This window comes from Ambystoma mexicanum, chromosome 6p (assembly GCF_040938575.1).
Source record: "Ambystoma mexicanum isolate Mex_15411 chromosome 6p, UKY_AmexF1_1, whole genome shotgun sequence".
Lineage (NCBI taxonomy): Eukaryota > Metazoa > Chordata > Amphibia > Caudata > Ambystomatidae > Ambystoma > Ambystoma mexicanum.
In genome coordinates, this window is record NC_090935.1 from 865,135,248 (window position 1) to 865,158,847 (window position 23,600).

General features: G+C 48.3%; 1 protein-coding gene across 1 annotated transcript in view; it reads right to left on the reverse strand.

The window, feature by feature from the left end:
* Positions 1–1,940: 1,940 nt before the first annotated feature.
* Positions 1,941–23,600, reverse strand: part of PJA2 (praja ring finger ubiquitin ligase 2) — a 578,273-nt gene continuing 556,613 nt past the window's right edge. Inside the window, exon 9 of the mRNA XM_069625483.1 lies at positions 1,941–2,594. Within this exon, the coding sequence (XP_069481584.1) occupies positions 2,466–2,594 (129 nt within the window). The 3' untranslated portion in view covers positions 1,941–2,465. The remainder of the gene's footprint in view (positions 2,595–23,600) is intronic.

Below are 23,600 nucleotides of genomic sequence, written 5' to 3' on the forward strand. Positions count from 1 at the left end.
AACATCCACTTTGGGGTCAGCTCAAGGAGTATAGTTGGTCTGGTGCATCATTCTTTCACCGCAAACCGGTCACTTACCAGCCGACCTCCGGTGCTACACAGAGAGAAGACTGGAATCCCTATAAAGACACTGCACAGGCAGCTTGAGGGACTACCTCCATGGGACTGTCTGGTGGAATGCTGGGATTTCAGTGTAGGGGTCTGGCAGAGGTGTTTCCCAATGCCACACTTCCTGTTAATTATACAAGGCTTCCCTTCAACTGTCAACTCCCACTTCTCCTCAGAGAACTGTCAGCTAGGATTCCCCAGTTTTCCACAAAGTTTTGAGGTGGGGAGCCTGGCCTGAGCCATTTCCCATACAACAGTAGAAGTAACAATTTTTTTCCCCCAGCGAAAAGATGGCGACGCTGTTGCAGAGTACCCACCGAACAAGCCGTTACGTTGTCGGCCGTGATGGCCTGCAAGGTTTCATCCATCTTCTTCCCAAAGAGATTGATGCCATCTAAAAGCATATCGACAACCTCGGACTCTACTTCCTGCGAGAAGTTGGTGGCCGTATGCCAACCTTGATACCGTAACAATGCACTGAACCATCTAGTGGAATCCTGTGTCTGTGATGTCCACAGTAATAAAAATGGCATGATCCAATGCTGCTTCTCCCTCATGAAGAAGTGTGAGCGCCACATCCCGCTTATCGTCAGGAAGAAATTCAAGGATTGGCCCCAGCTACTGTAATCTGCTCTCCTCTTTATTATAGGAAGGTAATGTACATATTAGGGTGATTCACTTCCATTTATCTAATCCATATAATCCATTTTACAACATGGTGCACAGTGCAGTTACTGTGACAGACTGAGGTGCTGTCTCTGGAGCGGTTACAGTGTACTGTTTCTTCATGTTCTTCTTCATAACATCATCCATAATCCTAACGCATGTTTTGGATGATATACTTTGACACCAACAGGAAAATATTGATGTCTGCGCAGAGGCAACTCTACTGCTGCAGGGGTCGCATGCAGGCTCCAACCATTTTTGGTCATCACACGTTTACGGAGGGGAGGGGGGTAAAGAGACAGCTTGTTTTTTGGGCAATATTTTAACTTCATGCTAGCAGTTTAAATTTGCACAAATAGCAATTCAACCAAAATGTAACTACTATGTTCTAGTTATGCAATAGTTTGTACTACGACTCTTTTGAGGTTACCAACAAGGTTTGATGACAAGGATACCGAAGTAAAACCAGTTAAATGCACATCGTTACGGATTGCATGCTTTTTATTTCAGCTGGATGCAATTAAAGGGCCACCTTTCGTTCATAAATTACAAAAGACATACATGACAACAATTGAATAACCAGAACATTTTGATTGTTTTACAACTTGTGCAGTTTTAAATTGCTAGAATATTGCCTCTCAGTCTGCATGTAAACATGTGATCACCAAAAATGTATGAAGCCTGCATGCAACCCCTGTAACAGGCCTATTACACCAGCAAATGCAATGGAAAGACTCGTTAATACTTTGTGGATCCTAGTACGCATGCATAGAGTGGTTTTCTAACACCTTGGTGTTTGAAATTTAGGATGATTCTAAAAGGTTTTGAAAACAGCAAAACGGAGATGGGCTGCATACACCATTTCAATGTATAGTAGAATGCTTTAGAAACCAACGAGATTTATTCCAGGCCTAATAAACATCGTGAGTGTCTGGTAACAGGGGGTCTCAGATCTGACACCACAGACCGAAGAAGCAGCCTTGGATGCTGAACAAACTTTAAATGTAGCTTAACAAATTGAATTATTCCATCAATCAGTGGGAATAATTAACATATATTCAAGCACCAAATACACCTAGCGACCTTAAAGCTACGTACTTATCCTCTGGTCGTTCTCCGACCTGCCTTTGGTCCAACAGTCCTGGGAGACAAAATATGAAAAAGCCATTCTCCCTTACATGTTTTATTTCGAAACAAACCATTTTTTACTACTGATGTGATCACAGAACATCTTCACATTTGATGCAAATATGAGAGATTAATTACAAAGTCACTTAGTGGCACTATCTTTGACAAAAACAAGTCAATTATATTATGGAAAAGAGGATTATAAGCATACCTTTTAAAGCTCTAACTGCACTGCAGTTACAACATATTGTGCCACAGAAAATATATCTGATAAAGTAAATTAATAACAAGCTTAAGATGCGTTACAGATTACAGTAACAAATATATTGCAGAAAAACAGTGCAGATTTATTTGAATTTCAATTTAAAAAGTAGTCTTGTAAACCTAAACCTAGTTTATAAACTCGTATATTTTCTTTGTAAGCGGTTATATACTATACATAGCATTTAATATATATGTGTATATATAGTCATATATATGTATACATAACTTTGCAGCAATTAAATTTTTATATCGATGTTAACTTTATATTACATTTTCAGTCAAGTAAACCAACATTTCAATTCATCGTGTCCCAGCAGCACTGTGGATTGAAGGAGGGCTCTCATGATCAGAAAGGAATGAAGTGGCGGTAGCAGCGGCATCTGGAACCACCGGGGTAAGGACATGACGGCATACAGGACACGTTCCGGACTGGGGAAACAAAAGCAAATGGAAACAAAGTCAAAATGTTTCACTGTGTTCATTTTCTTTTTTGAAAAACGTTTATATTTGAATCCATTTCAGCAATAAAATTAACTAAGCACAGTAAAGAACAAGAGCATTGCGAAGCAGATCTAGATTCTTTTTGGTAAATATATTGCCGACAGTTTTGTTAACAGTCCATATATTGGCCATGAGACAGGAACATGCCCAGAAAATGTAAGGGGACGAGCGTAATGGAGCACAAAGCATACTTGTAATACTGGAGACAAAATTGGGTGGAGGTGGCATAGCAGTCATGATGCAAATTAATTCTGCTCAAGTCATATTGCCCATTTAAATACTTTTAGGAGCGTTTCATGAGGTGTCAGACTTACGTATCAAGGAAAGCTGGCCAAACACGATACAATTTATCAAAGAAATAGTTTTTATTAAATGTGTTTCAAATGATGGCAGGATTCACATCTCAGTGAAACAATCTTCTATATTAGGGGTGGGTGGGGGGTAGTGATATATATATATATATATATAATGACTTTGCAAAAACAATATACATGCATCTCTGAATTTTTGCAAATGTTTTGTGAAGTTCTATCCTTAGGAGGACAAACATAAGAGGGTGGGGAGCCAAAAGGTGTATTTGCTTCAAGTGACCGGTGCATTCATCCAATCAGGGTGCCTGGCTGTATTTTAAGAGTCCGGCACAAATCTAATTGGATGAAAGCGCTACAGGAAAGAAACAGCAAGCCAACTGTGACTAATCGCAGGATCCCACTTCTCCCGATAGAGGAATATTTCCTTGTGAGGCTGGGGAGGCGAGCCCGCTACGTGATATTGCCCCTCGGGTGGTAGCAAGCAGGACCAGAGAGACACTACCCTCTTGAGGACAAGGACCCCCGTTCAGTCAAGGACCTCCCTAACTCCCTTTCATACGAGTCCCTCATACAAGCAGGACTTCACATCAGGGCCTCAAATCGGCTTGAACAAACTACTGTTTGCTATTGTAATATTTATCACAACACAAGCCTTAAAGCCAAAAATACTGAGAAGAAGAGTAAAGAAGGCATAAAGATTCCTAAATGTTTGGAAGAACAAGCGAGTAATGAAGAGTGCTCTAGAGAAAGGAAGAAAGAACTATTGTCCTATGCTGGTGAGGACCCAGCTACTGCAAGTTAAATGGGAAGATGGTCCGGAGAACCTGAAGCCCAGGAGTTCCAAACATGCAAGGAAGAAGAAGCTGCTGAAACCCAGGGTTCCTCAGTTAAGAGGATTCTGCCAACCGGCAAGAGAAGAAAGATCAGAGAGGACAGGAAGCCATAGTATGCATGCTCGAGGTCAGAAGAAGCAGTGGCGTGACCGAGGAGAGGTAGAACATGCAGTCCTTTAACTACACAGGGAAAAATGAAGCAGTTGATCCGCGAAGCCGCGGAAGCACCAATGAGGAAGAAGGAGTGAATGCTGACCTGGTGACGCTACATCATTCAACAAGAAGAAAACGGGGAGAGCGGGAGACCTGGGCAGAAGGGAGAACACTATAATTGCCATAACTGCACAGGTCACAGTTACAAAGACCAGTGTAGTAATCCTACTTGTGTGAGCACTAAGAAGAGTTCAGAGAACTATAGGCATCATACTTGTCCCAGTACTAAAAAGATTAAAGAAAACATTAGTTCCCAACCGTGTAAAAGCCAAAAAAGCCCTAGAACTGATGGACTGGATTCCAACAACTGACAATATGCGGTCTCTAGTCCCATTAAACCTATTTTTGATAAGAAATTAGGGACTCTCCCAAGATATCTTGTTAAGTTTCCAGATTGGAAAGTCAGGAAAAACTTCCTTAGAATTCGCTTAAATCTGGTTCACACGGGAGAGGTTCTTGTTAAAAGGGATCAAGGAGAGAACACTAGTAAATTATGTGACATATGTACGAATCCGATAAACCAATCTTTGAAACATCTTTTGCTGGAATGTGAGGGTACATGGCCACTAAGATCTGCCCTATTTACCAGATTTATGGTTAGAGAAGATGTGATACTCTCTGAAATGTTCTGGGATAGACTGATCATCACGCTGCATGTGCCACGCCCAAGCCTCACACACCCAAATTCACACCGCCCACCCCCAGCACCACCAACACTCACACTCTACATCCAAATTTAAGATGCGCTCTCATCAACGCGCGCTCTGTCCATGCCCATGCCATTGAAATCAATGACCTTATCACCACCCACAATCTCGACATACTTGCCATTTCCGAAACCTGGCTCCATGAAGCCTCCAGTCCTTCCATTCACCTCGCTCTCCCTGAAAACTATACCATCCTTAAACAGGACCGTAAAAACTTAAAAATTGGTGGCGGCGTGGCCCTCATCTTTAAGGACACCCTCTCCATAAGAATGTGTAATCAACAATGGGACAATAACGCCGATCTCCTCACTGCCAAACTAGCCCTTTCACCTAATTGCACCATAAACTTCTTTATCACCTACAGACCACCAGGATCTCCCCTTGACTACCAAAAGCAGCTCCTCCAAAACATAGGCAACAACCTCAAAAGCACCACCAAAAGCATCCTTCTAGGGGACATTAATCTTGGCTTAGCTGACCCGAAGGACAAAGCAGCCGCAAATTTAGCCAAAGAATTATCTAACATGGGGTTCGAACACAAAATTACTGCACCCACTCACAGCAAAGGCAGATCCATTGACTGGCTAGCTGATCACAACTGCTCATCTGCAATTACCTCCATCTCAGCCCTTCCATGGACGGACCATCACCTCATCCAATTCACCATTCCTACCACGCCCACTCATAAAACCTTAACTCATGCCCCACCCGCTAAAGTAAGAAGCTCCAAAAAACTCACTGCTGCCAACCTCGCCCCTCTCCTTGATACCCCGCAACTCAAGCATCCTTTCCCCCTTGACCCCACATCTCTAGCCAACATCTACTCCAGCACACTCACTCAAGCCATCGATTTCATTGCCCCGCTAGAAGAAAAAAAAGGAAAAAAATCAATACACTGCAATTCCTGGTTCACTGAAGAACTATCCGTCCTACGCACTAAGAAACGCAAAGCCCTATCCAGGTGGCAAGCAGCGCCTAACCAATCCTCGCTTAATGACTTTAAAGAGATCTCTCTGACCTACAAAAAAGCCATATTCCTTGCTAAATCCGAATCCTACAACCAGAGAATCACTAATGCCAGTTCCAAATCAAGAGAAATTTTCTCCATATTCAAAGAACTCACCACACCAGCCTCCAGCCCAGACGAAATCATCAAGGACGAAGCATGGTGTACAGGCATCCAGGCTGCTCTCCTCAACAAAGTTAAATTACTCCAAGACAAAATAGCCTCCCAACGCAAAGCTCTCAACACCCCCACCTGCCCGCCCATACCTCTCACCTACAACTCTCCTTCACAAACACCCCTCTTTGCCTTCAGAGAAGTCTCAGAGACGGAAGTCAAGGACCTCCTTAAAAAAATCAAACCCTCCACATGCAAAGGGGATATCTGCCCACCCTCCGTAATCAAAGAGTGCGCAGAATACCTCACCCCCATCATCACGGCTTTTATCAATGCCTCTTTCGCGTCTGGAAGTGTACCACAATGCCTAAAAGAAGCCTGGGTCCGCCCACTCCTAAAAAAACCCTCTCTCGATCCTTCCTCCCCTAACAACTATCGCCCCATCACCACCGTCCCCTTTCTCCTTAAAATCCTAGACAAAGCCGCACACAATCAAATCCAACACTACCTGGAAACCAACACCATCCTAGGAAAAAGACAGTCAGGTTTCCGCAAAGGCCATGGGACTGAATCTGCTCTTCTAGATTTAAAAAATCAAATTACTAAAATAATGGACACAGGCAAACCTGCCCTCCTCCTCCTACTCGACCTTTCAGCAGCATTCGATCTGGTCGACCACAGCATTCTCACATCGCACCTCTCCAATGCTGCACACTTCTCTCACAAGGCTACCACGTGGATCACATCCTTCCTTGAAGGCAGGGCCATGAAAGTGTACTCTGACCAGGATAGCGCCCCCCCACCACTATCAATTGTGGAGTCCCACAAGGGTCCTGCACCGCACCGACCCTCTACAACCTATTCACCAAACCCCTCTTTGACTTACTGGACTCCCTCAACATAGCGTATACCAACTACGCTGATGACACGCAGGTCCTCCTCCCCCTCTCTGGAGACTACGACCTTGACTCAGAAGCCCTCATCAAAATCTACTCGACTATCCAAACATGGATGGCTATCAATGGTCTCTGCCTAAACGGAGACAAAACCGAAATCATCATCCTAGCCCCTAACAAAACGCTAACCAAACTCAGCCCCGATTATTCGCACATGAACATCGACAGTATTAGCATACCTGTCTCCTCTGCCGTCAAGACCTTAGGAGTCTACATTGACGCGACACTCTCAATGACAAGACAAACCAGCGCCATTGCCTCAGCTTCTGCTCTGACTACCAAACTCATCTACGCCATAAAACCCTACCTCACCACGCCCAACTGCCTCTCCATAGCCAGAGCTACGATAGGAGCCAGATTAGACCACTGTAACGCCCTCCTGGCAGGCACTTCGTCAAAAAACCTAAACAGGCTCCAAATAGTGCAAAACAATGCCCTCCGTGCTGCACTACACATTCCCAAAACTGACCATATCTCACAGGCCAGAAGACGCGTCCACTGGCTCCCAGTCAAGGAAAGGATCAACTTTAAAATCCTCACCCTCACACACAAATGCATCAATCACACAGCACCCCCCTACCTATCTGAAACTATAACCAAGAACTCCTCCATCCGCCCCAGAAGAAGTCATCACGCCAACCAACTCCAAGTACCCACTGTAAAAAGAGCCAAAGCCGGCGGCATTGGCTTCCCTCACATAGCACCTAAGCTCTGGAATGCCCTCCCCAACTCGCTCAGAGCAGAACCATCGCTGTATCTCTTTCGCAAATCCCTCAAAACCACGCTATTCAACTAACTCCTCCTTCCCTACACCCACTTCAGCTCGCACGCATCTGATACGAAAAGTTTTCGACACGAAATGCTTGCTGTAATGAAAATTGCTTTGTAACCATCTTCCTTCCATTGTAACCAGACTATGTATGTATTCATGTAACAGCGCCACGATGCCCCCGGGCTGACGTGCGCTTTAAATAAATCCGAATAAATAAATAAATAAATAAACTGATCTCTGGCTACGTCACAGCATTAACAATCACTGTGGTTCAGGTTTTGGAAAGAAGTAATATAGTATTATGAAACACCTTCAGATCACAACTGCTGTCTATTCTTGGTCACCAATGTTTTTATGCCTGAAAGAATTCGGGGGTCTCAGGTTTGTTTTTGTTTGGCTTATGATTGGAAAATTGTTCTCTTTATTTTTTCTTTTCTTATGAATCTAAATTGTTCTTATGGTTCTTAAATTCCTCTTACTGTTATGTGTGTTTTTCAACCATTTGTCAGCAGAAATATCAGGTGGCGTTTTACTTTGTAAGCAGTTAGTTTACTTTTTTTTTATTGTTATATAGGCTTTTTTCTTTTGTAAAAGTGTTTTAAAACCATATACAAATAAAAAATAAATTAGATAAAAGTAAAGGAAATGACTGGGTTAAACATACTTATCCCAGTACCAAGACAAATGAAGAAAACAGATCACAACATCCAAGTAGAGAAAGTGATACAGAGAAACTGCAAGTTACAGAGACTCTGCAAATTACTGTTGAGGATAAGGGTAAACGCCCTAAGTTCAGAAACCAATGAACATTTGGTCATAAGAAAAAGGAAACACCCAGAGGTGGAAAAGCCCCATAGAAGAATTGAAGGAACTAGTTCAGGAAATTACCACAACGATTTGAAATTAAGCTATTGAAGCGAACAGAGCCCGTCCAGGAGAAGGGAGTCATTCTCCTGGATTTCTTTTGTTATTCTGCTTAGTTGTAGGGTCAGTATAGAGTAGTGTTGGATGGAGAACGGACTCTTGCTTTGGACTAAACTACTGACGACGAGCACCCTAGTTAGTTTTGTGTTAGGCTGGGAAAACCCGGAGAATAGGGATAGAAAGGCCTTTCCTCATCATTTGAATGAAGAAACACATTTGAAATGCCACCATTTCATCCGTGTCCTTCTCTAGATGAACCACACAACACACTTTGTATCCTTAAAAGAATCTGAAAGCCCACATACACAGTAATACTTTGGAAAAGATGGCTTTACCACTTGAAACCAAAACCAAAAAGGACAAGAGCACCAATAATTATTCGGTAGAAGCGAAGATGTCAGGGTCATGTCACATCATTCTTTAAAAAAGCCACAGCCCATAATGATCAAATAGAGCCCATAACGATCAAATAGAAGTCTAGAAAAAAAATGCTCTTTCAAAACCTTGAGCATCGGAAATGCAATCAATACAATGGGCTTGATAAGCAGAAAAACAGTAAATTCCAGGTGTCTGAATTGTTACTGTTTCCTGAAGCGGGCGGGGAGTAGTTATACAGACATTCTGGAGCATTGCAAGTTTGGAGGGGAGGAGTGTCCATAGCGCATGTTCACATTCAAAAGCTAAATGGTTTGCTCTACCATGATGGTGAGTTACAGCTGAAAACGATTATAAACCATGGAAAAGTCATTTAGGAGCTTAAAAATTCCAAAATGAATAGCATGCGGTACTCATTGGGGGTCATTACGACCGGGCGGTAAACCGGTACCGGTAATCCCTTACCGTCCTATTACGAGGTCCCTATGCGGGTCCTCCCTTAACGCCTGATTTTAACAGGCGTTAAGGACGGGACCCGCAAGGGGACTTTGGAGGTAATAACGGTACTGCAATTTGCGGTGCCGATATTACCGCCATCCCCATTCTCATTGAGCCCAATGGGGGCTCAAATGGGAACAGGAAAGGGCCCTGGTGAATGGGGAATTACCGCCCCGCCGACCTTGGAATGGGGCGGTAATACCTCCATTCACCAGGGCAGAGTCGGTATGGGTTTGGAGGCAGCCATGGCACTAATAGCGCCATGGTTACCTCCAAACTCGTAATGACCCCCAATGTCAGTTGCAAGCAAACGGACAAATACCAAAACCAGGAAATGCTTCACCAGGAAGAAGCCACATTGCGAGAACTGGGTGTCGGATATGCGGACTCTCTCTTGGTATGAGAAGACTCAGGCAGTTCGACAACATCGGGAAACTAAGTACGAGGAGAGATGGGGGCCATTCAGGCATTTATTTGGATGAGGTGTAGGCTTTGGTTTATTTTGTGGATATTGAGGTTGGGGATTGGTAGGGGTGTATGTTTTGTCTTTTTTCTTTGTGTTTTGTGTTATCACGTCTTGCCATGAGATAGGAGGGTGGGGATGTTTTCGGATTTCGTTTTGAATAGCTGTTACTTTAGTAGTAATTTGGATTTTGTTGCACTGATGTATATGGAGTAATCCTTTGCTTGTTCCCATTCTGTTACTCAGTTGTATTATGTTTTGTATAATTATTAAATAAAGTTGATAAAAAAAAATTAAAAAAAAAAGGAAATGCTTCACCACGAAGTTGGTGGGGGGGGGCATAGTGAAGTTGGAACATTTTGCTGAAACTTCACTTCAAATGAAGTTAACATCCATTGTGTTCACCAAAAAGGTAAGCAGAGTGTCTTTCTGAGAAGACGGAGACAAATTCAAACACATGCGTTGCAATCACCAAATTAAACATTTGTAGAGCCCAATAACTCCATTGTTTAAGAAAAATTGAACGCCACAGGGGGCTGATGAGCTACAATAATTCAACCTTATTTTACTAGTACTCATGTCCCGATTTGAGCATTTAACAGAAGTATTGTGAGCCTCACATATGGTTTTAAGGCTGGGTGTGCTTTGCGAGAGACGGGAAACCCTGAATCCATGAGACAAACACCTTAGCGGGATGCAAAATGGATCACATCATTAATAGGACTACACCGCTCGCAAAAGAACCAGCAAGTAGTAAATGCTGGGGCAAATCAGCAGTGGGAAAAGAAACTAGCCGTGTCAGTCAATTATCAAAAGCAATGCTGCTTATAGGCGGTGTATAGAAATCGTAATGGGATGCAAAACCACAAGGGAGATCACACACACGCTCGGGAGTTGCTTTCTGATCTAAGTGCAACAGCAAGGAAGATTGACAGATCACTCTCAATGTGAAAGGAGGCTTGGTTAATTGCAAAGTGATTTGAGGCGCCCCCTCTTGGTGGAGGCTGCCGTGTCAGAAATCAAGAATGTTCACATTGGTGGTTAAGCAAGGAACCTTCTATTTGTCTGGATGCTTCACTTGAACAGCTGTTATAGGGCTCAGTCTGCCGCTTATTTAATATCTCTCACATTTTCCCTTGCTTGGCAGAGCGAATCCCTTTAGGAATTTTATCTAAAAAAGGTAAAACTAAGATCCGGACTTGCAAAGTGATATTTAGAACTGGGGCAAAATAGATCCCAAAGGACGGAGAGTGTTACCCCAGTCAGTTCAGGCAATCAGATTTTCACTGCAAAGTGATGTTTCTATTTTGCTTCACTGTTTAACTACTAGTACTTCTACACCCTATGAAAATACATTTTGAATAGAAAAAGAAATAAAAAAACAAACAAATAGAAGGTGGTCATTTGGGTCAGTAGAAAAAGTCTTGTTTGCTAAACAATTCAATTAAATCTTAAAAAGTAAGACTTAAGGAGGTAACACCCAGTGTGCAAGATAACACCCCAAACATATTGGGTTACATCTAAGCTGAGGCAGCTCACAAAAAGCAAGCATACACAGATCCTAATTTCCAAGTAGGTCACCCCAATCTGCTCTGACACAGAAATGTGATGGGATCACTGCAAGCATCATAGTTTGATGCTTGATGTGATGCTAAGGATTCTCATGGCATGCACCAGCTTTTTGCACCTGCTAAAACATAGCAGATTCCATAGGAAGGAACAAGTTACTTACCTGTAACTTGTTCTCCAGCATGGGTCTGGCATGGATTCACATTCTCATGAATATTCCCCGTCAGGCTGGGAATCCTCGGTAAAGAAAAAATCAGTATCAGTTTTGTTTCTGATCTGTCTTTCTTAGTAGTAACCAATCACTGATCTCTGGGTCATACTGCCCCCAGCCAATGACTGCCCTCTCCCTAAGCCCCTCCCCCCCTGGCAGCGATCCTCAGATTTGGTAGAACGCAAGTGGCAGTATGACCAAGTGAAGAGCCGCAGCGGGGAAGGAGGGAGGGTTCGCATGTGAATCCATGCCAGACCCATGCTGGAGAACAACAGTTACAGGTAAGTACCTTGTTCCTTCTCCAGCATGGGGTCTGGCATGGATTCACATGCTCATGAATATAAGAATACATAGCAGTATACACATGCACAACCACGGGAGGTGGCAACAGGCTCAACATTAAGCAATACAACAACTCAACATTATGCATCTCTTACCTCCTCACCAGGCTCACCTTAAGCGAACAGGTTGCGTAGCACTGCTTGGCCGACCTTGGACTCCTCCCTGGGGTCCCGATCGACGCAGTAGAATCTTGTGAAGGTGTGTGTCGACTTCCACATAGCAGCCCTGCAGATGTCCAGCAGGGGCACACAGACAGGAACACCGTGGTAGCAGCGATCGCTCTGGTCGAATGGGCTCTCGGATGGCCGAGGAGCGGTCGGTTTGCCAACCGGTGACAGTGCATGATGCAGCCGAAGAGCCATCTGGAAATGAAAGCCTTCAAGGGAGTCTTCCCTTGATTCACAGGTCCAAAGTTCACAAACAGCTGTGATGTCTTCCGAAAACTCTTTGTGCGGTCCACGTAGAACTTCAGCGCTCTAGCTACGTCCAGCGAGTGCAGAGTCCTCTCGGCCTGCGACGAAGGCGACGGGAAGATAACTGGCAACACCAAGGGCTCGTTGAGATCGAAGTCCGACGGCACCTTGGGTATAAAGGAGGGGTGCATCCTCAGCACCACCCTCGTGTCGTGAAAAGTCAAGTATGGAAGCTTGCAAGATAGGGCTTGGATCTCTCCCACTCGTCGTGCAGAGGTGATGGCCACGACAAACGCTGTCTTCCACGACAGGAACTTCAACGGCGCCGAATGCATAGGCTCGAATGGGGCCCCCATGAGCCTGGTCAGCGCCACGTTGAGCTCCCACTCCGGGGCAGGGGCCTTCACCTGCGGGAACGATCGGAATAGACCCTTTATAAAATCCTTCACCAGGCGATGAGACCACAAGGACGCCCGTCCTGTAGTTCTGGTGTATCGGGAGATGGCAGCCAGATGTATCTTGATGGAGGCGTGAGCCATTCCAGCTTTGGCCAGTGACAGTAGGTACTGCAATATTTGAGGGGCCGTAATCCACAGAGGGTTAATCTTCTGTGCGCCGCACCAGACAGAGAACCTCTTCCACTTATGTCCATAGCACTTGATAGTTGAGGACGCCCTGGCTTTTGCAAGAACCTCTCTGCAGTCAGCCGGGATATCGTATCCTCCAAACTCTAGTGCTGCAGGAGCCAAGCCTGCAAGTTCAGCGACTCCGGGTCGTGATGAAGAATGGCGCCTCCTTCTCTGGAGAGAAGATCCGCGTCCGTCGCCAGCTTGATAGGTGGGGACGTTGACAAGTTCAGAAGGTCTGGGAACCAGATCTGTCTCGGCCACGCCGGTGCAACGAGGATCATCCTGCACCTGGACCTCTTGATCTGGTTGATGAGACGGAGCAGCAATGGCAACGCGTACAGGAACAGGTCGTCCCAAGGGAACGAGAAAGCATCGCCCATGCTCCTCGCCTGTGCGAACCTCTGGCACTTGGAGTTCGTCGCGAACAGGTCGATCTGGGGTTTGCCCCATCGTTGAAAGAGCCGATCCACCTGGCCCTGGCGTAGTTCCCTGCTGAGTGAGTTGGCGATGGTGTTTTTTATTCCTGCCAAGTGGAAGGGAACCAGAAACATCCCCTGGGCGCCAATTTCGTCGGGCGGAGAGGCCCGAGGGGGGGGGGGGGATGATGAAGGAATGTTCGTTGTATCATCGCCGTCATCCGTCCCGTCGCTGTATCCGTCGCCGTATCATCCCGAGGGTCCGGCGAGGGGGATGAGGGGTCCACAGGCCTTGTGGGCATGAAGGGCGGTGAGGGGTGGACTCTCCTCAGCTTGTTCGGAGGGCTTCCCGACGGTCCAGTTTCTGGATCCTCCGTCGGGGTCCATGGTAACCTCGTCCTTATCTCAGTACATAAGGATTGGATTGCCAACAAAATGGCCGCCGAGCTATCCTGGGGCTCGGGCAATGGCTGCGACGGGCGGGATGGCTGCTCCACTGGGCCCTCGTCGTCGACATCGTCGCTATCTTCGATCACATCAGCAGGATCCTTCCCCTGGGATCGAACCTTCTCGAACCTCTCGTTGAGGCCTTCGAACCTCTCGTTGAGGCCTTTCACGGTTTCCACCAGATCCTCCTCTGAGGCTGAATCAGAGTCCGTAATGGCCACCGGCCCCCACCCCCTCTTTTTTCCACCGGGGTCTTCACAGGGGTCTTAACGATGGGCTGGAAAGAGTATTCCCTCTGCGGTGGCAGGGAAACTTTGGGCCCCGAGGCCGCCTCCACTGGCGTAGTCTCTGCCGGCTTCGCCAGGGCCGCTGCGACAACCTCGATAGAGGCCTTTGCCGGGTGGATCAAGGCCCTCACCACCTTAGGTGCGTCCTGGGCCTTCGCTTTGGGGGGAGGGTAATCACCTCGCTCCCCCTCGGCTCCCTTCGAGATCGACTGGGGCCTCTCCAGAAGCTTACCCGGGTTCTCGGACTTCCTCTTCCCTGAACCAGAGCGCTAGCTCGCGGTTGCTCGTGCCGGGGAAGTCGCGCCCTGCTAGCAGCCGAGGAGCCCGACCTTTTGGCACTCCCGGTGCCTGCGGTGCTTGGCCTTCTGTTGGGCCCCCGTCGCCGGGGCACCCTCACAGGACTTAGGAAGACCGCTCAGACTTTTTCTTCACCTTCTCACCTGCTGTGCCCTTCTCCAGCCAGACGGCGAGGCGGAAACAACGATCTTGCTTGGTCCGTTCCGACAGGTTCTTGCAGAACGCACAGTCCTTTTCCACGTGCGTCTTGTCCTCATGAAGGGAGTAGAGACATCTCGAATGCTCGTCCTCCTTGAAAACATTTTGCAATCTGCATCCCGGGCAGCTCCTGAACAGCTTGGATCCGGGAGTCGAGCTTCCCTTGTCCTGGGCCATGTCCCTTGAGGTAGGCCTCAGATCTTCTGGAACCTCCAAGAAGCGTAACTTGACGAAAACTTCACCCTTGAGGGGCGTAGAAGAATTCTGAAACGGGTCCCCGTTATCGAAAGTGGAAACGGTGGAGCTTGAGGCTCGATTAAATCGAAAAAAATGAGAAAATCTCCTGAAAAAGCGTGAAAATGCAGTAAAAGCTCGAGAGCTAAAGCACGAGGACTCCCAACACTTGAACGTGCGGTAAAAATCTGAGGATGGCTGCCAGGGGAGGGGCTTAGGGAAAGGGCAGTCATTGGCTGGGGGCAGTATGACCCAGAGATCAGTGATTGGTTACTAAGGGTTACTAAGAAAGACAGATCAGAAACGAAACTGATACTGATTTTTTCTTTACCGAGGATTCCCAGCCTGACGACGGGGAATATTCATGAGCATGTGAATCCATGCCAGACCCCATGCTGGAGAATCAATGTAAATATTTAATGCCATGCACACGGTGGGGAACAGTTAGGATTGTTTTCACTATGACGTGCAAGCAAGCTCGGAAACCTTTAAGTTACTTACCTGGAACTATTGTTCTCCAGCATGTAGCATGGATTCAAATGCTCATGAATATTCCCCGTCAGGCTGGGAATCCTTGGTAAAAGAAAAAAACAGTTCCACATTTACTTCAAAACTGTATTTGTCCACTGGGTCATACTGCCCCCATCCAATGACTGTCTTCCCTTAGCTTCACCCCTGGTGTCCATCTTCAGATTTGGTAAGCACATAAAGTGGCAGTATGGACCAAGAATAGCAACAGAAGGGAAGGCAGGAGGGCTCGCATGAGATTCCATGCCAGACCCATGTGAGTCCCCAGATGGTGTCAAGCAAGACATTGGATAGTTTATGGAGAACCCCAACTCCGTCAGCAGACGTATGGTCTTTGATGCATGTTCGCCTGCCACAGCGTGTGAGTGGGATAGCCAGTCACCCAGGTAGGGGTATACATGGATGCTTTGTAGACAAATATGTGCTGCCACTGGGGCCAGGCACTTCGTAAAAGCCCTCTGGCCGATTTCAGTCCGAAAGGCAGAGCCTTGTACTGGTAATGCTGACCTTGAACTACGAATCGCACAAACTTGCAGTGTTTCTTGTGAATGGGCATGTGGAAGAAGGCGTCCTCCAGATCCAAGAATGTCAGAAAATCTCCTTGCTCCAGCTGGTCGGGCACGTGTTGCAACGTGACCATCCTGAATTTTTGGGGCTTTTGTTGAGACGTCACAGGTCTAGGATGGTCTTACAACCCCACCCCCTCTGGTCTCCTCTTTGACCAGAAAATATCTGGAAAAGACTCCAGAGCCCTGCAGCCGTTGGGGAACTACCTCTATTGCCCCTTGTCGCAGCATGGCCCGTTCCGCTTCCAGGAGCTGAGGGATGTTCTGCTCCTGCCGGTTAATCAGGGAGATCTGCGGACACCTGCGTTGAAACTCCAGGGTGTGTCCTTGGGCAAGAGCGCCCACCACCCATCTGTCGGTGATGATCTTTCTCTACTCGCTGACAAACCTCAGCAGCTGGCTTCCCACTGGCAGGCACGGTTGGAGGTCCGACATCCCAGTCAGTATAGGCTTGCTTCGGCGCCGTTGTCCTACCTTGCAGGTGACTGCGACGCCGTTGTCCACTACCATAGGCCTGGAAACTGCCTCTGTAGGCTTCCTGAGTTGTGGATCTGAAAGGTTGACGGTACAATGTGCAGAAACCTTTTGCAGACCTGCTCGACTTTCTCCTGGAGGAGCAAAAAGAAGAGCGGTGCTGCTGGAGAGCGTCCAGAGAACGGGTGATCTCTGTTTTGATGGCCTGGAGGGACTCATCGACTAGCTATCCAAACAAATTCGCTCAGTCGAAGGGCATGTCCAGCACCTTTGCTTTGGACCTCTTGAGGGAAGTTAGTGGCTTTCATCCAACCTCAACATCCGGAACCTTTGGGACTTTGACGGTGAAGATCTAGGATCGGCCTCCACCCCCCTGTTTTCTTTTGAAAATAGAAAGTATCTGGAGTATACCCGGGAGCCCCGGACACGCGGGAGGGCAGGCTTTATTGCCACCTTCTGTAACATGGCTCGTACCTCCTGCAGAAGCTGTGGTCTGTGTTGTTCTTGTCGCTGAATCCATATGGGGACACCTGCGTTGGAACTCCAAGGTGTGCCCCTGTCAGAGCGTCCAGCACCCATCTGTCCATGGTGCTCTTTTCCCACGTGCTGATGAAGTACGACCGCTGGCCTCCAGCAGGGTGCATATGTGGGGGCCTGAGGCCACCGCCGGTTCAGGCCTGCTTTGGGAGAGGTGGGGGGTGGAGAGGGGTTGTGCTCTGCCCTGCGGCTGGCGCTGCCTTTGTCCTCCGTTGCCTAGAGAGTGTCCCCTGTACACTTCTTGAGTGGAGGAGTGTGAAGGTTGTCGGTACGGTGTATTGTAACCCTTGGAAGATCTTCCTGGCTTTCCTCTGGAAGAGCGAAAGGACGATTGCAGTCGCTGCTGCAAAGTTCCCAGGGAGTGTGCTGTCTCCCTGCCAGTCTATTTCTTGCAAAGACTCACGACTGCCTTTCCGAAAAGGTTCTACCCATCGAACAGCATATCCAGTACCTTCGTCTGAACGTCCAGGCGGAAGTTTGTTGCCTTCAACCGACCTGGACGACGCAGGGACTCCCGTTCCCCAACGGGCGGAAACCTGTGTTCACAATGTCCACTGCCACTGTGATGACGTAATCCGAGGCCACTTCCCCTTCCTGAAAGAGTTATAGTGCCTCGACCGTCTTGTCTTTGGGCAGGAAGTCCAGAATAGGACCCAACTGTGAACGGAGGATAGCACAGGGGCTGGTCTTGGAAGCAAGACCACACAGAGTAAAAGAGGTTCGAATCCCAGATCTGCGCTAAAAACAAATTTAAAAAATCATAGTTCCTGATCGTATCGGGCCAAAATGGCTAGGCTGTTGGCCACCCTTAACTCTCGCTCAGCTGTCCAACATTCCTCTGACATCTGCCGCCTCCTGGAGGATCTTGACCTCGATGTCCTCAGTCTCACCGAGACATGGTTCACGGCCAGCTCTGTCACAAGCTTTGACACTCTCATTCCCGACTGCTACAAGATTCTCTGCGCACCCAGGTCCAACCGCTCCGGAGGTGGTGTAGCCCTGATCTTCCCAGAGTGGATTCCTGCCTCTTGTCATTCCTACGCAGGCTTACTCGTTCGAATGCCTCGTCTGCAGGATCTCTCTCTCTCTCTCCTAGCCATTCCCTTACTGTGGCTAATATCTATCGGCCACCTGGTCAGATCTCCTCCTTCCTCGCTGAATGGGCGGACCTTTCCTCTTCCCTTCTGGTCTCTACCACTGAACAACTCTTTCTTGGAGACTTTAACATCCACCTGGATGCTTCCTGTCCTTCCTCTGCACTTATTTGCGACCTCTGTGACTCACTCTCACTCTCTATTCTCTCCTCTGGCCCAACACACTCTGCAGGGTGCACACTGTTTGTCCTGATATCCTCCAACCTCCCACATTCTATCCCTCCCACCACTCCCCTCTCCTGGAGTGATCAATTTCTTCTTGTCTCCCAGCTCACCCTCTCTTCCCCACAGGCTAAGCCAATTCCAGCACTGCCACCCACCTTCTCGGTTATCCGACCCATGAAGCTTGTGTCAGTTGAGGCTTTCGCCACCACTTCCCCACCCCCTCCTCTCGCTTTGGCTGACACTCACCCTGACACAGCCCTTTCCACGCTCCATTCTGCTACATCTGATACTCCCGATGTTCTTCCTCCTGGCATGAGGATCCGCTTGAAGCCCAAAGTCAAGTGCAATTCCGGGTACGATTCAGACCTCGTCACCCTCAAACACAAGTTCCAGGTGGCTGTGCGGAAATGGCATGCTTCTGGTACATCCTCTGACAAACTGGCCCGCCGCCTGCTGCAAAGGAAATACCGGCTCTTAGTCTGCACCAAGAAAAGAGCTCACATCCAAGCCCGCATCTCTGCGGCATCTAACAACACAGCCAAACTCTTTAAAATCTGCAAGTCTCTACCTGTCCAGTCCCTTCCCAGGCCCTCTGCACGGCCCTGGCTTCTCACTTCATCTCTAAAACTCAGGATATCCTGTTTTCACTCTCTCTTCCTCTCCCCCCGACCCCCCTACTCCCTGCTCTTCCTCTGACCCGTCTTTGGCCACCTCTCCTCCCTCCTTCTCTGCCTTTCCCCTGTCCTCCCCAGATTACGTTTCTAGACAAGTCTGATCTATGAAAGTCTCATCAAACCAGGTTCATCCCTGTTCCTCCAAAACCATCAAGGACCAAATTCACTCCCTGGCTCCTGCTCTGGCCGACTTCTGAAACCACTCCATCGCCACTGGAGTCTTCCCACCCTCCCGAAACACTCCCTTGTGCACCCTCTTCCCAAGAAACCCTCTCTTGGCCCGTCCTGCCCAGCTAAATATCGCCCAATCTCCATCACTCCCGTCCTGGGCAAACTTCTGGAAAAGCTGGCGATTTCCCAGTTTAATCTTCACACTGAATCTGTCGGTTGTCTTCATGACCATCAGTCTGGCATCAGAGCTGTCAAAAGCACAGAAACTGCTCTCCTGAACATCCACGAAGACCTACTCTCAAACCTTGACTCCAACACCCCCTGTGTCTGCATCTTACTTATCTCTCTTCTGCCTTTGACACAGTCAACCATGCCATCCTGCTCAACCATCTCCATGAAAACCTGGTTATCACCAGTCAGGCCCTGGCGTGGCCGACTTCTTTCCTCTCTGATCGACCCTCCCAGGTCCAACTTGGGTCCTTCCTCTCCTCCATCTCTACCTGTGGTGTCCCCCCCAGGGGTCTAACCTCTCTCCCTGGCCGTTCAACCAATACCTGGCCCACTGCATTTCCACTCTTTGCCCAAACCTTCAGTGCTATGCGGATGACACTCAACTCATTTTCAGGCTACCCTCGGCCACCTCTTCTCCGTCTCTCATCTCCGACTGTCTGCTATCCCGGAGTGGCGTGCTACCAATGAGCTCTGCCTTAATGCCAGTAAGACAGATTCTCCTCATCAGAACATCCACTCCCTCCTTTCCTGCCACTCTCTGGTCGGCCGCTCTTGGCCCTCTTCCTGCTCTGACCTGTGAGGCTAAAAACCTTGCGGTCATTTTCGACCCCACACTCTCTTCCTCGCCTCACATCTCTGAAGTCAACTACCAGCTGCTCCTCCTCATAGGTATTCTTCCTTTCCTCTCCTTTCCCCAGAAGCTCACTGTCTCCAGAGCTCTGGTTTTCTCTAGGCTTGACAACTGCAACAGCCTCTTTCTAAATCTGCCTGCTTCTACTCTCCGCCCTCTGCAACTCATCCAGAACAGGATTGCGAGACTTGTCCTTGGCCTCAAGCCCAGGGATCATACCTCTCCAGGACTGAAATCTCTTCACTGGCTCCCAGTGGCTGCGAGGATTAAGTTCAAAACCCTCTGCATTGCCCACAAGGCCTTGTGGGGCCTGGGGCCTCAATACCTTCAATTCTCTCTTCCTAAATATCTTCCTTCTCGAGCCCTTCGCTCATCCGCCTCCAACTCCCTCAGGGTCAGTCGCTTCGCCAAGCAACGAGTTGGTGGTAGATCTCTTTCCTCAGCTGAGGCCTCCCTCTGGAACAACCTCCCTGCCTCTCTGGAACAACCTCCCTGCCTCTCTGAAACTTGAGGAGAACCATCTCCGGATACAGAAGCACCTCAAAACCTTCCTCTTTGCTTCTTCTTTCTCTCCTCCTGAATTCCTGGCTGAACTGTACTGGTTACCTGGCCACCCTCTGGATCTTGGGCCCAGGTCCCCTCCCCCGCAAGTTACACACCTGCACTGCCTACCTGGCAACCACGCACTTGGGGACTGTTTTCTGAATCGCTACAGTCCCCCACCAGCATTTGACACCCGATGTCTGCACTAACCCTTGCACTTGCCACTAGCTGGCCCTACTTCTCATATTGTTATTTATTCTTTTTCCCCCCCATGTACTGCACTGCCCCCACCCCCCTCCCACTCTGCACTTTTCCTCTTCCCCTTCCCCTGCACTTGCGTGATCCGAATGACACTTGGCCTAGTAGGATTGTTGTCTGTCTTCCTTGTGCTCCCCCTCACTTGCCGTGTTACGGCTTCAAACACTCGTACATAGTCGCATTATAAATGCCATATCATATCATGGTAGAGTGCTGTACAACTTATCTTCTTGCCCATTGCATCCAGCTTCTTCCCCTCTTGGGGCGGAGGTACCATGGCTGCCAATAACTGGTTCGTAGAGTGCTTCCTGGCTGCGGCCAAGACCACCGAACTGGGAAAGGCCAGAGACCTTAAACACCTGGGGGCTTCATTAGGGCCGTACTCTGGTTTCTCATTATAGCTAGGCCATCCTTCCAGATGTCGTCCAGGAAGGTAACAGACATGATAGTCTTCCTTCTCGACTTGTGCTGTTGGAATAGAAAGCCTTCTTTCTTGGTCTCTTCGGGGGACCAACTGAACAGTTCGGGGGCCCTCGACATGACGAAATTAAAAGGATCCAACTTCGTCGGGTGGAGTGGCCATATGGGGCTCTTCCACGTGCGTTTCTCTGTCGGCTGCGATGAAGTCATTCTAGTCGGTGCCTGTAGCCATGGTAGCTGTGCCCATGGCCATGTGGCAGGCTGGGGTTCCGGGTGGGTGGTGGTGGTGGTGGAGTCGTCGGATGATGGCCAGGGCCAGTGCCCCCTTTGGCCTTTCTCTTTCGCGGGGGTGAGTTTAGTCTCAGAGGCTCTTGCGTGTCCCTTGAAAGAATAGGTCCTGGAGGCATCCTTTGCTGGATTTCACTTACCAGTGTGTGCAGGGTTATTAGAATGTCCAGCGACATGCCCCTATGTCTAGGGACGAGTGGAGCCAGCAGTGTAGGGTTGGGCTGACGCGCCTCTTGCGAGAAGGGGATCCTTTGTGATCTGTATAGCAATCGTCCTGCAGATCATTGTCCTCATTGGTACTCGAGTAGATCTGCTCTGGCCTGTCTCGCATACCGGAGAAGATCCACTGGGGGGACCGTCTCCAACTCCTTTTCATGAGGCTGCTGGGCCTGTGCGGCCACTGGGTCTTTCTCTGAGCCCAGAGTGGCTGTCGTCTTCTTCGCTGCCTCTGCATCTCGCCTCAGGGGTTAGGACACCCTTGGAGCGGTCGACACTTCCTCCGCGGACACATTGTCCTTCAACGCTGTCACTGTGGACATTATCGACGATGTACTCGTCGCTGCTTTTGTCGACTGTGTCGTCACTAACTCCGTTGACCTGACATGCTGCAAGGTCTTAGCTAGCTTCAACGAGTCCTCTCCAGGCCTCTCCCTCGTCTGCTTATCCGTGGACACATGGAGTTTGGATAGGGTCAGGGACTTTATCTTCAAAGAGGCTCCCTTTGTCGGTGGGCTCACCGGGGAGGCCGACGGAGATGGCAATCGCCTTCTGTTCGACTCGGGACCGGGATCAGTGGCGAACCCAGCAGTGCCGCAGAGCCTGGCCTTCTCCTGAATCCCCATGAGCAGGCCTCCAAAGAGGATCCTGGAGGAAGTTCGAGCCTCGGACTGGCCGGTCCTAGATGAGGCTTGACGCTTCTCTGCGGCTGATTCAGTGGCCTTGCTTTACACTTGAGCCACCTCGACAGTTTGCTGTAGTGGTCTTTTGGTTTTCTTGGAGAAACCACGGCACACCTCACGGCCCTCCTCATTGTGGTATGGATACAGGCAACATAAGCATTTATGATGTCGATCTTCCATGACAACGTTACTTAATCCACACTTCGCAGAGATTTTGAAGATGCTTTGATTTACCTTCTTCTCTTCAGTCATGGTTAAAAAAAAAATAGGACCAAAGGCAAAGTCTTCTGGAAACTTTGATGACGGTCCGACGTTGGATGAAGATCTTCGTCGGTAGCAGATCCCCGCTGCCGGTAGTTGTCCTTCATCGAGAGATGATCAAGCAGAAATCGGTCAAAATCTGAACTATTTTGAATCAAAAAACACTAAATCTGCTCGGAGAGCAACTTGAGGACTCTGAACACTGAAGCGTGCCGTAAAAATCTGAAGATGGCCACCAGGGGTGGAGCCAAGGTAGAGGACTGTCACTGGATGGGGGCAGTATGACCCAGAAGACAGTGATTGGTTTAGGAGGAGAAATACAGTTTTGAAGTGAAAGTGAAACTGTTTTTTGTTTTACCGAGGATTCCCAGCCTTACAACAGGGAATATTCATGAGCATGTAAATCCATGCCGGACCCCATGCTGGAGAACATGGATTTCTATACATTGTTTACACTCCCTAATGCAAACTACCAAATTAGCATTGAGGAGGGACTGCATGCACCAAGTGCACACAGGACACCTATTATGGGCAGTATTACATGTTGAAGGAACAGATGATGCAAGTGGGTATTACATTACAACACATCTGTAAACCAAGTGCATCTTAAAGCGGGGACAGCAATCCAACCTCTAAACTGCACTTGAGAAGGTACTTTCTCCCCATCATTGAATGAAGGTCCCATTAAACAGTGAGACATAACCCTTCGGAAGACCTTTGCTTGTATGTAGTCCCCCTTGACACACCACATTGGACTGCCGAGAAAGTGGCTCTTGCCCAAGTGCTAGCAAAGTATTTCCTTTCGCAACTTTCCTCCAATGACTTCAATGGAGCCTCCCAGCATACATCCTTCCTTTCTGTCTGGAATCTGACAGATTTTTGTTTTGGGCCGAGGAAGGCCCTTTTGCTTCATTCACCC